Here is a 13702-nt window from a genome sequence, read left to right on the forward strand (position 1 = left end):
ACACTGCTTCTGGGATTGATTTATAGAGGAACAGAAGCAATAACGTAGATGCCTTTTGTACCATGCTACTTTGGCCTTGGTTAAGAGTCATGAAAGGTTTTGATAGCAAAAAAATTGATTGATTGTATAACAAAGCCTGCTCTTAAATCTCATATAACCCCTGAATGCAAGAGTGCTGTATGTCAATGCCTGTTGCCTTTGAGCCTGGTCTTTGAGCGCAGAGCAGACCCAGAGATTTTACAAAATACACACGAAAATTCAATCTCTCTATTTCCATTCACCAGTCTCTGTGTTTGGGGCCCGCAGGCGTGAGCCCCCTTGCTCTCCTGTGTGTGTTCAAAGCAAGCAACTCCTGTGGAACAAGTGCTAATAGATCTTTGAGCAGGCACCCTGCTGTGCAGCTGTGTCCCCTTGCGAGCCGTGCACCTTGATAAATGTTTGTGGATGTGCAAAGCAGCAGTGAGGGTCGAAGTGGCGGGGTAGGGAGGGGTTCACAGGAGGTTTGGCAGTAGCTCACTTGTGGACTAGCTCCGTGTGCGAGGGTGGGACCTTTGCTAGGACACGCTGGTGACAACACCATGTGTGAGTAGTGCTGAGTAAAGACCAGCCATAGTACTCTGGTGGGTCTCACTGGAGGCTGTGTGAGTGCTTGTAAGGAGAAATAGTATTTATTTTCGGTAAGGCAAGGCAATGCTATAGCTTGTTTTTGATGATGGGAAAAGGTGCGCTGAACTGGTGAAAGTCGGAAGGCCTGTCCTGCTCGTCAGTGCTGAGCTTGGCCCTTCGGTGGGGCTGGGCCCTATGGGACTCGCAGGGGTTGGTGTGCCAGGTGTCCCAACTGGGGGCAAGCAGAAATAGTCTGTTATGACTGTTAAAGCAGCTACCAGCATCTCTTTGAAATTCACACATAAATAGTGTATGTTTGGGTCATTTCTGAATGACTGTGTGTGCTTCTAGTGTGGCTGGTACTGATGGGTGTCTGTGCTGCAGGATGATGGGCTCGTGAGCCACGGTGGGGCTGGTAGTCCTTGACTGTGGATTTTTTAAGTTCTGTGGAGCGCTGGTCAATCTTTGTTGCTTTGGTTGAAGGCTGCTTATGTGTTTTATTTGGAAGATTTCATTAGGAGCTAGTGAAGTCCTGCTTGCTACCATACTGCATCCACTGGCAGACTGCTGAAACTGCCAGCACGCATCCTTCCTGAGAGCAGTAAGACTGTGTATGGGCTTTGAGCCTGTTCTCTATGGAGAAAAAATGATAATATAAACCAACCTCCTCTTCTGAAACTCACGGAGATGTTGTGCGAGGAGAAGTCAAAGCAGAAGCCGGAGGGGAAAAAACTTAAAAGCTTCCGTGTGCGTATCCACTGCTTACTGTATCTTTGTTCAGCATCAAGGTTCCACCCCAGCCTGCGGGGTGGGCAGTCAGCTTGCTTCAGGCTGTGACGTAGACCTCCAGGAGTCCCCCGACGGAGTGCATTCGGTAGAACACACTCAGCGGGAGCCCAAAGTTCACGATGGCAAACCAGGTGGAGTAGCCGTAAAATGACTTTTCCAGGCCATTCTCGAAGACGGGGTGAGCCCCAAATGTGGGCATCACCCACAGCTAGAGAGGTGTAAGGGAAAAAGAGCAGAAGTCAGTGGATGACAAAGTGTCTCCTACCTGCACGCTAATCTCGGCACTGGCTCAAGTGGTTGTAGGAGTGTTTCAAGAATATCAGAGGAGCCTCTGTGCCGGGGAAGGGAAGGAAAATCCCCTGGTTGTGCTGCTGACTCCTTGCTGTAGTTATACGCTGTTACTTTGAGAAGTCAAATCCTGTCAAATTCCCAGACACATAATGATGGCCTCATTCCGCCCCAGCCAGCTTCATCTTTCTGCAGGATTTCACTGGTTCCTTGGCCAACTTGTTTTCCCTGGATTAAGGCTGCAGTGAAGATCTGCGTTGACACAAGGTCCCAGAGCACCGTGTACTTTATTGGGTGAGTTTAAATCCTGGAAACTCGTATTTACAAAGACTCATTGTTGGTGCTTCATGTTTCTCCACCCATCTCATGAAACACCCTTAATGACTTTGATAACTTTTTCAGAGGCTAAAATTTTAGCACATAAGGATTTATTAGCTCTCTCCTTCCTGCACCCAGGAAATCTAGATATATCTAACTCTTGGGTTAAAAGAGAGACCTTAGAATTATGGGAGCGGGGTATTAACAGAAAAACAGCCTCGACTTGCCTCACCAGTAGGTTGAAACTTGGTGGGCAAAGGTTTCTCATCTGGAATAGTGGCCCAAGAGAAAGAGAAAAGCCCGCCTGTGTCACAGGTCATCACGGCTCAGCCGAGCTGAGATGTAGCAGAGCGCGATACTCACTATGATGTTGCACAGAACCAAGAAGAACGAGATCTCTCTTAATGCTCTTCTCTTCCAGCTCAGGTGAGAGTAGCTATGGAGATAGGACAGCGAAGCTTTCCGGATCTCCTGTCCCAGCTCCAGCATGCTCACTCGTCTCTGGTTGTAGGCATCATGATTCTCCTCTTTCGTTTCTTCCTCTTTGCCAGGAGAGATCTGCCTGTGCTCCTCTTTGCTGCTTGTCGTGGCTTCCTCTCCACCAGGTAGCTCTGCAGCCACCACATGCTGCCCAGCGTGGCCTGCGTGTCTGGCCTCGGTTGCTGCTATAAAGGGCTGCCGGTGAAGCCCGTCAATGATAAAGACATTCTGGGTGATGTTCTGAAAGATGAGGAGGACAGAATAGGACAGGATGAGACTGTTCAGCAGGTCCCTGGGGTCAGTGGCCACAATGGCGACAATGGAGAAGTAGGACATGCCGATTTGGCCGAGGGCTGCCCCCATCAACAGGATCACATCCAGGCTGCGGGTTGGATTCTTCAGTGTGTCCAGCTCCTTTTTTTCCAAGGCGTGGATGATTGTCCCGATCACTGCGCTCACGCTCATCAGGGGCAGGAGCACAATGTAGTAGGAATAATACATTACGAAGACCTGGCGGCTGGGGGCTGAGCCGGTGGCCTGGATCTGGTACATCATGAAGACGCAGATCCCGATGATTACGGCGGTGGCGCCCAGCAGTGGCCCGAAGACCACCCCTTGGAGCTTGAACTTGGGCTTGATGTGAGGGAGGTGGTGGTGGCTGATGCGTCTCCCCACGTTCTTCCACATGACGTACAGCACGGAGCAGCAGACGAGGCAGTACTCGGTGTTGAAGGGGTAGACCAGGATGTAGCCCTTCTGGAAGACTTTGCAGGCGGTTGTGTTTGGGCATGTGCACGAGGTAGTCTCATTGCCTGGAACGTGAGAAGAGGAAGGCAACAATTAAAAGGGAGATAGCCTGGATTTCATGGCTATCTTTGGGAGTTCCTTGTGGCACGTCATCTGTCTCTGTATCTCAGAACCAGCGATCAGTAGGAAATTAAGTGATTACCCTCTGTCCTCAAGGCAGTGAGAGTTCCGAGTACAGGGATTAGCAAATGTATTTTCCCAAATACATAGTGTTCCTTCTGGCCAACACCATAGGTGCTGGATGACAGAGACACCCCTTCCTTCACAGTGATCTCTACCCTTGGAATATTAGTTTCCTCCTTCCCCCCACCCCATATCCTCAGAAAGTAAGGCACGGCAATTACGTAAGTCTCTTCTAGTCTGGCAATCTTTTGCTTGCAGTTGACAGGTAAATGTGAACAAAAATGTTGATTTATGGTGGGCTTTTCCTTTCTAACTCTCAGTTCCAGGGTTTCTTATCGAGTCCTCCCCCTCCATGTGAAGAAGTCATCCCTGTGCAGCCCATCTCCTCGAGACAACCTCCAATAATAAGGAAGTCGCAGCATTTGGGGGAGCTGGTTGTGATCTCTGAGCCACTGCGATAAAGAACCGTTGTCTCCCTAGAAGTCGTCGATGTCAGCCTAACACAAATAGGGATGTGAAAAAGGAGCCTTGCCTGCAAATCGCTGCTCCACCTCACGCAGCTGGGACTCGATCTCCGTGTGAATGGTGTCGTTGGTCACGGCCAGGAGCCAGAGGAGGAGATTAGTGGCTATGGTCAGCATCAGCCCACACCTGGGGGAAGAGGAAGGCACTTCTCCAGTACGCTGCCTGTGGCGATTGTTTACGACCTGACTTGTGTGTCCACCTGCCATGTGGTGCTGCCCTATGCTTCTTGCTTACCCGTGCGCGGGTGTCTGCGAACGCGGTGTTTGTGCCTGCTCTGCAGAGGGGCGTTGGCGTGTGACCGCACGCACGAATACGCCTGGGTGCGCTCCCGCCTGGCGGTTTGCAAGGGAGCAGGGCAGGCAATGTCGGGCTCGCTGGTGAAACTGGCCTGGGTTTGTGTGCGGTTGAGGGCGGGAAGGCTGAGCCATCTCCTGGGAATAGGACCGGGGAGGCCGCCCCACCTCATCCTCCTGTCTATGAGTTGGTCCCTGAGCCACAGAGCGAGAGGTATTGGGGGTTAGGAGGAAGCAGCAAGCAGCAGCCCAAGGCGCAAGGGTAAGCTGAAGGGAGCTGGCGAGCCCAGGTCAATGGAAGGAGGATGGGTCTGGTCGAGTCACGGCTTGGTTCTTGTGTGGTGCAGAGCAGAGAGCCCGTGTAAGATGAGATGAAGGCAGTTCTAGCAGGAATAAGGGAGATCGTAAGCAGACAGAAAGTTTCTTTAGAGAAGAGGGCAGTTTTTCCCCCCTGTCTGTACCTGGTGAAGTTGTGCTGGACTTGAATGCAGTCCTTAGAGTGACGCCACAGAAAGAAAGCCTGCAAATCGATAACAGCAGCGATGTGAGCCGGGTGAAGCCGGCAGCCCGCTGCACACGCGGCGGAAAGGGGCAGGCAGGCGAGAAGGCGTGTGTCCGAATGGGAGCAAGCCTGCCTCCGCGCGAGCGGTGCAGGGGCGCGCGTGCGCCTGCCTCTCGGTGACGAGGCATGTGCGGGCGTCCGTGGGCGACTGCAGCACGAGTGTGCCTGCACCTAACGCAGAGCCAGGAGACCGGCTTTTCTCTGCCTTGTCTGCATGTGGGTATTTGCTGCTGAGATGGGAGCTAGCTTACTTTTCAAATGTGACTTTTGGGACTGGAAAGAAGACGGTTGGTATTAGAGTAACCAGTCGCAAATGATGCGAGATACTTCTCTGCGCAAAGGGTCTTTTTGGGGGGTGCATTAGTAAATGGAGAGAGAAGCTGGGACTTGGACTGGTGCAAAGACATCTCTAGCAAAATCTGACATTTCTCCCTACTTTGCTTCAGAACAAACTCTCCTGGATCCTACAGTATGTCAGGTATCGCTAGAGTGATTTCTTTCTAAATCTTACTACTTTGTCTCTCAGCCTGCACATGAGGAGGGCGGGTGGGTGGTATCTGAAATGGTGTGTGATACTTTAAAGCCTGTAACGCTTCTGAGAATCCACCCTCACGTGCACCCGCTTCCCCCCACCCCTTGGGCTCCCAGGAATGGGGCAGAGAGAACAAGAGAGCTTCCAGAAGGGTAAAATGCAGTACCTGGGTGCAAATAAAAAGGATTTCAATGCTGGGGAATACAATTTCCACCCTGGATTTGCACTGGATGAGAATCGCGCTGTAGCCGATGTGAAACACGTTCAGGAGGATGCTGAAACTGCCGAACAGCAGCACTGACCCTGGGCAAACAGCAAAACCACCAGTAAATAAACAGAGGCATGTCTGTGGAGCATCTGAGCCTGGCTGGGGCCTGGAGACCTCCTGCTTCTTGGATTTGAGTGGAGCTGGAGGTGTTCCCGTTTGGAAATCTCATGATTTTGAGAGATGGGGACAAAAGGGAGCCTGATTCCTGAACAATCAATTCCTTGGGTGCTTTGGCTGGCTTAGGGCATTGAGATGATGCAAGGTATTTTCTTGTGCTTGGATACAAGGTGGGAACAGGGGATTTGGCCTTTTCTGTGCAATGTGGAGCGACAGAGGTAAGCTGAGGGCAGGCGAGGCCTTCAGCCTTGCACAGAAAACCTGAGAGGAATGCACGTCTGCCGAGGCTTTTGGCAGCACGAGTCTGCAGAAGTTACGGCCATTTAATTGCTTCTCCCTTTTGCCTGGGATGCTTCTCTGCAGCTTTAGGTACTCGGGTACCTTGTAGCTCTCTTCCCATTAACTCTCTGTGCTTAGTTAAGGAGCCTGTGCGCTGATGAGAAGCTCCATTATAGACAGGCAGGGCTTCTTGGGGACGGGTTATTTCACAAAGTAGGGCAACTGCTGATGGGAAATCTCCCAGGAAAGCCTGGGTGTCACTGGAATGTGACTCACTGGCCTGGAAACAGGGCTGCTGTGATGTTATACAAAGATAAGGGTGGCACGGGGCTGCTGACGCCCTTGGAGGGTAAACGTGGTGGTTTTCTTGCTTTGCAAAGTGGCTGTGCCTAAAACCTTTCCTGTGTCTCTTCCGCTGTGCTCAGTTTGTGGGCTGTGGGTGGGAGATGCCTGGGTTGTGCTTTGGGAAGGGTGAGGTTGGGCTGGAGGCTGAAGGGGAGCCAAGTTCAAGACTTTCCTGGCTGCTCTGGTTCCTCTCTGTGGCATCCACTATGTCCCTGTCTTCCGCCAGCCGTGCACCACAAGCTGGCAGGGCACTAGGAGATTCCCAGTGCCCCAGCTACATCTCCTGTCTTGTTTTTTTTTTTTAGTAGTGGGGGGAAGAATTTCTTTATCTATCAAGCACTGGGAAGAAGGGGAAAGGTATGAGATGATAAATAAAAGCAGAACTTACCCCGAACCCAGATCGGCCCAGCATGGTCATCCCGGTAGAGCACCGCGTGCGGCTGCCGACTGGTGCCCAGCAGGTAGTAGATGATCCAGCACAGGCACAAGACCTTGAGGATGGAGAGCAGGATCCAAACGTCTGCCAGTGTGATGGCCACTTGGTTGAAAATCATGCTGCTGATGAAGGCACAGCCCAGAAACACCACATTCATGGCCAGCAGCCCTGAGAAGAGCTGCCCAGCCTTCTGAGCCTGCCTGTCCCTCTGTTGCACTGAGGAGCAGTGACGGTACAGCCAGAACTTCTCATAGTGGATCATGGAGGTGTCTGATGGGGCTGAGGCTGACCTCTTGCAGTGATGGCAGGGCTTCTGCCTTGAGACTTTGTTGCCCAACATGGTTTATCCTCTGGGGGTCACCTGCTGTGTTGAATAAAGGGGAGGTTTAAAGAAAGAGCAGTGGTGGGGGACATGCTGGGATGAGAGATTGTGCGCTCGGCTGTAAAAGCCACTTGTGTGGTGACCTCCCTTCCTTGCTTTGCAGTTTCCTTTTCCCTCTCCAGAAGCTGGATGAGGGGAGGGGGGGAAAGAGATTAGTGTTTAGCCCAGGTTAGGGATTAAAGATCTCCTGGTCAATAGAGTCATTGCAGGGCCCTGGGAAAAGGCCCTTCTGCTAAAAGCTGTCCAGAGCCCCCTGCATTAGAATGGGTGTTTGATGTCTCTGCCCTGCCCCACCAGTACTTGGAGCTGTCGGGACCAGAGGTGCCCAAACAGTTCCCATCCTCACCTTCCACACCTCCGCTGCGTTCAGCCTGGGTTCGGGTTTCCACCTTTCCCTGTGTTGCTGTAAGAATTAGGTGGAAATACAGAGCAAGCTCAGACCTGCTCCAAAATTCAGAGCTGCTCCAAAATTCAGAGCTGTTTGGTTTTGATTGATGGGTCCAACCTCTTCCTTTTGGTTTCGGGCTGTGAGAGTTACACCATGCTCCTCGTATGGTTGCACCAATTGTGGCAGAGCTGGAGAGAATAAAAAGAGGGTCTGTAAGTTTTGATTTAAGCTGCTGGGAAAAGATCCAACCTCCCACCCAGGCGGGCTGAGACTGGGACAAAGTTAATACCTGTTTCTTTTTCTACTTGTAGCACAGAAGAAAAAGCTCAGAGCTGTGAGCACACTGACACAGAGGAGTTTGAGGGATTGGCCCACATAGATGTCCAGAGACTGGGAGCTTTTCTATCCAGCTTTTGAAAGAATCTCAGTAGGACCGCATTGCCCATGATGTAGGCAAAGAGAAATCTCCTTGCTCGTGTGCAGCTATCGGACAAGATCAGCCTCTATAGATGTGGTATATGGAAAGGTGCTTTCACTCCAGGGAGTGGCTCTGGCTGTGGTGGGGGGTGGCTGGAGCGAAAGCAGACCCCTGAGATGGTGGGGGGAACGTCTTGGGGCTTTGGAGGAGGAAGTGTTGGAGAAGGGGTTGAAATTTCAGTGCTTCCCTCGCGCTGTGCACGGCCACTGAGGTGCTCTGTCTCCCTTTGGTCTCTGGGGATTCAGTGCACTCCTGTTAGTGGAGACTGATCCTAAACTCTTCCCCAGTTAGCTCCAAAACTCTCTGAACTTAGTAGCACAGGAGCAAATGCCCTCCCCTCTCCCAGGGCTGTAACTCCTCTGCTTCGGAGTTGGGGAAGGAGGGAAGAGGCCATAAAATCACAAGGATCAGATAGAAACGCATGCAGGCTGCATCAGGAGGTACCCAAGTGCCCACACAAGGCTGCACGCAGCAGCTGCTGCCACGGACCCAATCCCTTGACCCCGTAGCTGTGTGCTGCTGAGAGCAGCCCAGCCCCAGCCCTTACCTCCCTGCAGCCTCCTGCCGAGCGGGAGCAGCCGCCGGTGCAGCCTCGGTTACAGCTGATGTTAGAGCTGCTCGCTGGAGTGCCACCGGGATGCATGTGAGGCTTTCCAATGGACCACGGTGCTGGCAGGACTGCTCCACGCTGAATGCAGCCTCTGCTCCCAGCCCATTGATTTTTTTTCTTCCACCTTGTGTACTTTGGGTCTATTATTGTCATTACATTAATTACTCAGTGAGAAGCTCTTGGCTCTGCCGAGGGCAGCCAATGGGGATCAGCTCCTTTATACATCTGGGTTGCCACATGTCAATGGCCTTGGTGCAGGATGTGCCAACTGGTAAAACCACAAGCTGCGGTGACTAATTTGTGCCACGGCTCGGGTGAGTATAGAGCTAATTCCTGGCACAGGCTTGTGCTGGGAGCACTTAGCCACACTGCTCTGGCTAAAACCCACTTGAGCTCCCCGCTCCCTTTTATTTTTAGGTAGACCTTAAGATTTTTTTTTTTTCTGAAGCATTCCATTACTTTGTGCCTTTATCCAGGGCACAGATACCCAAACTCACCCAAAAGGCAAAACTCACCGTGGTACCTAGGTGTAGGGGCTGTGCCAGTTTGATGCACTTCTGGTAGACAAGTTGCTTCTTTGGGGGGTTGATAGCTACAACCTCTTAATGCTGACTTCAGAGCCAGACCCTCGTGTGCAAACCCCACAGGCTCAGCCTTGCGGGGTCAGGGATGCTCTAGGACCAAGCTGTGCTGTCCCTGTTCCCTTTCCTTTTGCAGGACAAATCTATTTCTGTCTTGGGACCCTGTGGTGAGCTGATCCCCCTGTTTTGCAGCTTGCAATGGGAATCTGGCATTCCTGGCTGTGCTTGTGAGCCAAGGGGGTCCATCGGGAGGGGACGGACCCTCTCCGTGGAAGGAGAGGAGTTGTCTGTGTCCCAGGATGAACCCTCAAGCCCCGAGGTTCTTGCAGCTGGCAAACACGTAAGTTGGGAGTTCAGAGCCACGAAACACTTCCCAAGAAGCTGATTAGGGGTAGGAGTGGGTGAGTGAGCACAGGTTATCTTGTGTGGGGATGTGGTGAAAGGGATGGAAAACAAGAGGGAAAGGGCCCCATTGCTCCTGGGTGAAAACACCCAGTGCGTGCCAGGGCAGCCGTTGCGTTTAATGTCTGCCAGCAAACAGTCATGTTTAATATCTGACCAAAACTTTGCGCTGCTGTGGTGGAGCCCAGACACTCTGACCTGGGCAGGTTTTCATGACTACCCATGGCTGGATTTGTTTTGCCACCCTCCAAAGCATCAGTATCTCCAGCCAGCTCGGAGGACCGTGTCCTTCCTCCTTGCATTGTTGCCATGGGATCCCCTGAGTGCAGTTGGGCTCTCCCTTGGGTTCCTAGCTCTTCTCCAGACCCCATTCTAGAGCTTAGCAGGAAACTGGGATCTCCCAAGAGCTATTTGGTGGCCTCTTTGTTGAACAAAGCCAAGGATTTACTTACAAGACGTTAACAAACCTGGCTGTTTTTCAGTGCATGTGTTCCTAAACTGAGAAATGGAGGTCAGGAGTATCCTGGGGTAAATAAGTCTGAGTGAAACTGAAGGTTTTTCCTATAAAGATGGGGTTCTTATTTTCCTATATTCCTATAAAATGCTGGTGCCTGCTGTGCCCTGGTGGTTTTGCCAATGGGACTCTGCACCTGGGCTGCAAAGATCTTTCCTAGCCTGACTTGCCCGCTCCTGTCTTTGGAGCTGAGATTGAACCCAGAGGAGTTGTAAAGCCCTGGAAGACTGGTTAATCCTCCTAATTTGGCCTTTATGTTGAAGAGCAGCAGCTGTTTAACTTGAATGTATTGACACGAGTTAAGAAAACATGCGGGAGAGGGGCAGGAAGGGAGAGGATGAGTCAAACTAACTGGATCGATCGCATAAATCACTGCCCTGGAGAAGCTGCCTTTACTCAAAGGCTGAGGGAAAGCTGCTAAACGTGAGGAGTGATGTTTGCCCCTCTGCTATCAGCAGTGTGCTTATTAATGGTGTTATCTGTGCACTTAGCAGTAATAACACCCAGGCTGGGCCAAGCGGATCTGTAAACAGGACCTGAGGGGAAGGAGGTTTGTGCCCAGCTGCTGTGTTTGCCCAAAGGCTGCCTGAGAAACGCTGTGCGCCTCATGACTCCCCGGCCAGCCCACACCCTTCCTTCTGTGACGATAACCACGCCGGTGACGTCTTCTGTGGGGCTGGTGAGTGAGCGCCTTTTGGGGGTGACCGCAAAGGGCATCCTCATCAGCGTGAACGAGGGTGAGCCGTGCTGCACCGCCCCGGCTCCATCCCCTCGCTGCGGGAGTGGATGGGCTCCGTGGGTATGTGCTGGCTCGAGCCGTGCTTCACGGCTCTGTGTTTTCCCTCCTGGCCCTTGGTGCAGGTTGCTTTGACCTCCTGCCGGTGCTGAGTTGCTCCTTGCTGGCGAGGACCACTGCCTTGGGTGCTGGGAAGTGCCTCTGACACCACCAACCCCAGCCCTGGAGCACACCCTGGGGCTGGTCCTGCTCACAGGCTGTGCCTTGCCTTGTGCTGCAAACCCATTCCTCATCTCCAGCCCTGTGACCTCCTCAAGGCATCTGCTTTCCAGCTGCTGCATTGACAGGTAATAATTAACTTGGATTCCTTCCCTGTCCCTGACACACCTCAGAGCAAATCAGCCAGATAAAAGGCTTATTTTCTTTTTTTCTAATAAAACAAAACTCGCCCTCAAATAACAGATGATTAAGAAGCAGAGGAAGGGATGCAAAATGCTGGTAGCAGTGGGATGATGACTCAGTTCTGGCCTTGGCTGTGGTCTTCTGCTTTTTTCTGAGCAGAGATTTCTGATCTCCTGCTCTTCGGCTCTTGCTGCTCTCCCTTCCTGGCTCTGGCACCGCATGCCTCAGGCCGGGGTCTGGCTCAGGACCTTTTCAGCACTCATGAAGCGGCTGAAGTCCTGCGGCTGGATCTGCAGATCCCTGAGCTCAGCCACAGCTGGGCTTTTCACCCTGGCATCCCTTGATGAGTGGTTTTTATCAGTGGGGTTCAGTGCTCCCACCAAAGCCCTGCAGCACAGCAAGTCCTCAGCTCCCTGGCAGGCCAAGGTGGCTTTTATACCAAAGCCAGCAAGACTGGAAGCCCCTGGCAAGATATGAGTGCCCCAGGACAGCCCTTGCTTTCCTGTAGCTGTTCATTTGCATCAGCTGCCATTCAAACAGTTACCCCGAGGCGCATGGCTGTCCCCATTCCCCATCCCTTAATACAGGTCGGATCTCTGCTCCATGACTGGTGCAATGGCAGGGGCGTCAGCAGCAGGCTGCCGGTGGCCTCGGGGCCAGCCTTATCCTCTGCTCTGATGCAGGTTTTCTGTTCACCCAGCTCCTGTGCCCCAGTTTCCCTCCTTTCAGGTGTGGAAGATGGAGCTAACAGCAGCGCTTTTGTGTAGGGATCCATCACAAGGACCCGTGTGCAAAGGACCAAGTGGGGCCCCTTCACCTCGCTCAGGTACCCTGCGTTTGGGGTGTTCTCCCCTTCCATAAAACACTCCATCAGGAGAGACATTCCCCTCTTTAACTGGGTGGTGAGGAGGTGTGTCTGGGGCAGCGATGGAGCAGCCAGCATCGGTCGGCTGCATCGCCTGGCAGCACAGAGTCCCCGGGGAAGGGCACGGATCCGCGCAATGAGGATGCGGCAGCGCCCGCTCCGGGGGTGCACCGGGGTTTGGGTGACACGCCTGGGATGCTGGCTGCGCTGAGGAGTTGCCCAGGGATGTCTGGCTGACCTCTATCAGCCTTGGAGGTCATCCCTTTGCACGTTAATTGACCACGAGCTGATACCTTCTAGCTGACAATCCTTGAGCATACAGCAGGGCCCGTGTTTATACAGTGGAATTTTCTTAGGGTTTGGGGTTTTGTGGGTGTTTTTTGCTTTTTGGACTTGTAGGGGCTCGCTTTCCCTCTGTCCCCTTTGTTGGGTGTATAGATAGGGTTCAATGACGGCCATTTCCCTATCTCATGCCTCTCCCAAGATGTGTATATGTGGCTGGAGGGCAGAAGAACGCAGCCCTTGGCTGGAAACGCCTGCTGTCCTGCACTTGCAGCCTGGAGACACCTCAGGTTAGCAAGGGGTCCTTGCAGAGCTTGTGGTGTCCCCAGGGCATCTTGGTTTATCCCGAAGTGATGGCCTGTGGTTGGATGTTGTGGTTCCTGCTGACCCAACACCCTGGAGAGGTTGATTTGGGGTTGTTGCCTGTATTGGTGCTGCTTGGGCTGTCGTGGGGTTCTCCTTGTACCCATCCTGAGTTTATGTAGTCCCAGAAGCGCCCCTACAGTCTCTGTCCAGAACAAAAGAGCAGTTCAAACTCTGCCCTACCTGGCCCGGTGTGCCCAGCCCTGGGAACCTGGGGCCAGGCACCAGCAAGATTGCGTAGGAAGAAAACCCAGTGTGCCCCTAAGAGCAGAGTAGGTGATTAAAAGTGTTTTCTGCTCCTGTCCAGGCTCAGCAGCTTGGTCTAAAACAATGTGTAGGGGTGTACGTAAGACTGACGTCTGTGCACCATTTATGACTCTTTTTTTTCTGACTTAATCTGTGGCTCCTGCAGTTAAAATTAATAAGGCTAATAAGGCTTTTGTTTTATGAAAGGTAAAGTTTATAGAGAGAGATTGTATCTTTACCAGATCAATGGGAAAATAGAGCCAGGCTTTTGCAGGGTCGGTGGGGCTGGGAGAGGCTGCCTCGCCGCGCTCAGGCTCGGGAAGGGAAGGACTGACACACCCCAGAGGTGCTGGATCGGTGCAGTCCTCCGGGGGCAGGGGAAATCAGGGGTTACCCCACCTTTTATCCACCTCAGAAAAAGGCTGCTGGCAGGCAGGGTGGTGTCAGACCAGCCAGAGGCACTGGTCCCTTCTGGTTTTAGTGATCTAGGTGTGGAGGGGAAAGGTGGTTCGGAATGTGTGAGCCCAGGCTGGCAGTTTGGGCTGTCGGGTGGAAAATCGCATCTCTCGATTGCAAGTATCGTGATTGCCAGTTTTTTCCTTTTTCTTTATTCTTTGGTGGATGCACACCCGTCTGTAGGAAAAGGCTTGATGATTTCTGCCACCTTTGCAGTGATCTTTATTAG

At 52.5% G+C, this 13702-nt stretch overlaps 1 protein-coding gene across 1 annotated transcript; it reads right to left on the bottom strand.

Annotated features, from left to right (window-relative positions):
• Positions 1-1359: 1359 nt before the first annotated feature.
• Positions 1360-7108, bottom strand: OTOP3 (otopetrin 3). Its single transcript, XM_064467103.1, has 6 exons — positions 6721-7108; positions 5490-5626; positions 4691-4749; positions 3944-4062; positions 2365-3293; positions 1360-1603 (listed from the first exon to the last, which is right to left on the bottom strand). Exons 1-6 carry the CDS (start codon positions 7106-7108, stop codon positions 1433-1435), a joined length of 1803 nt encoding a protein of 600 aa, XP_064323173.1. The 3' UTR covers positions 1360-1432.
• Positions 7109-13702: the final 6594 nt, after the last annotated feature.

This window comes from Phalacrocorax carbo, chromosome 16 (genome assembly GCF_963921805.1).
Source record: "Phalacrocorax carbo chromosome 16, bPhaCar2.1, whole genome shotgun sequence".
Lineage (NCBI taxonomy): Eukaryota > Metazoa > Chordata > Aves > Suliformes > Phalacrocoracidae > Phalacrocorax > Phalacrocorax carbo.

Coding starts and splice junctions, on each gene's coding strand:
- OTOP3 (XM_064467103.1), bottom strand. CDS start 7,108: ATGTTGGGCAACAAAGTCTCAAGGCAGAAGCCCTGCCATCACTGCAAG. Junction 4,750..5,489: donor TCCTTTTTATTTGCACCCAG/GTACTGCATTTT, acceptor ATCGATTTGCAG/GCTTTCTTTCTGTGGCGTCA. Junction 4,063..4,690: donor GTCCAGCACAACTTCACCAG/GTACAGACAGGG, acceptor CTCTTCCCCCAG/GTGTGGGCTGATGCTGACCA.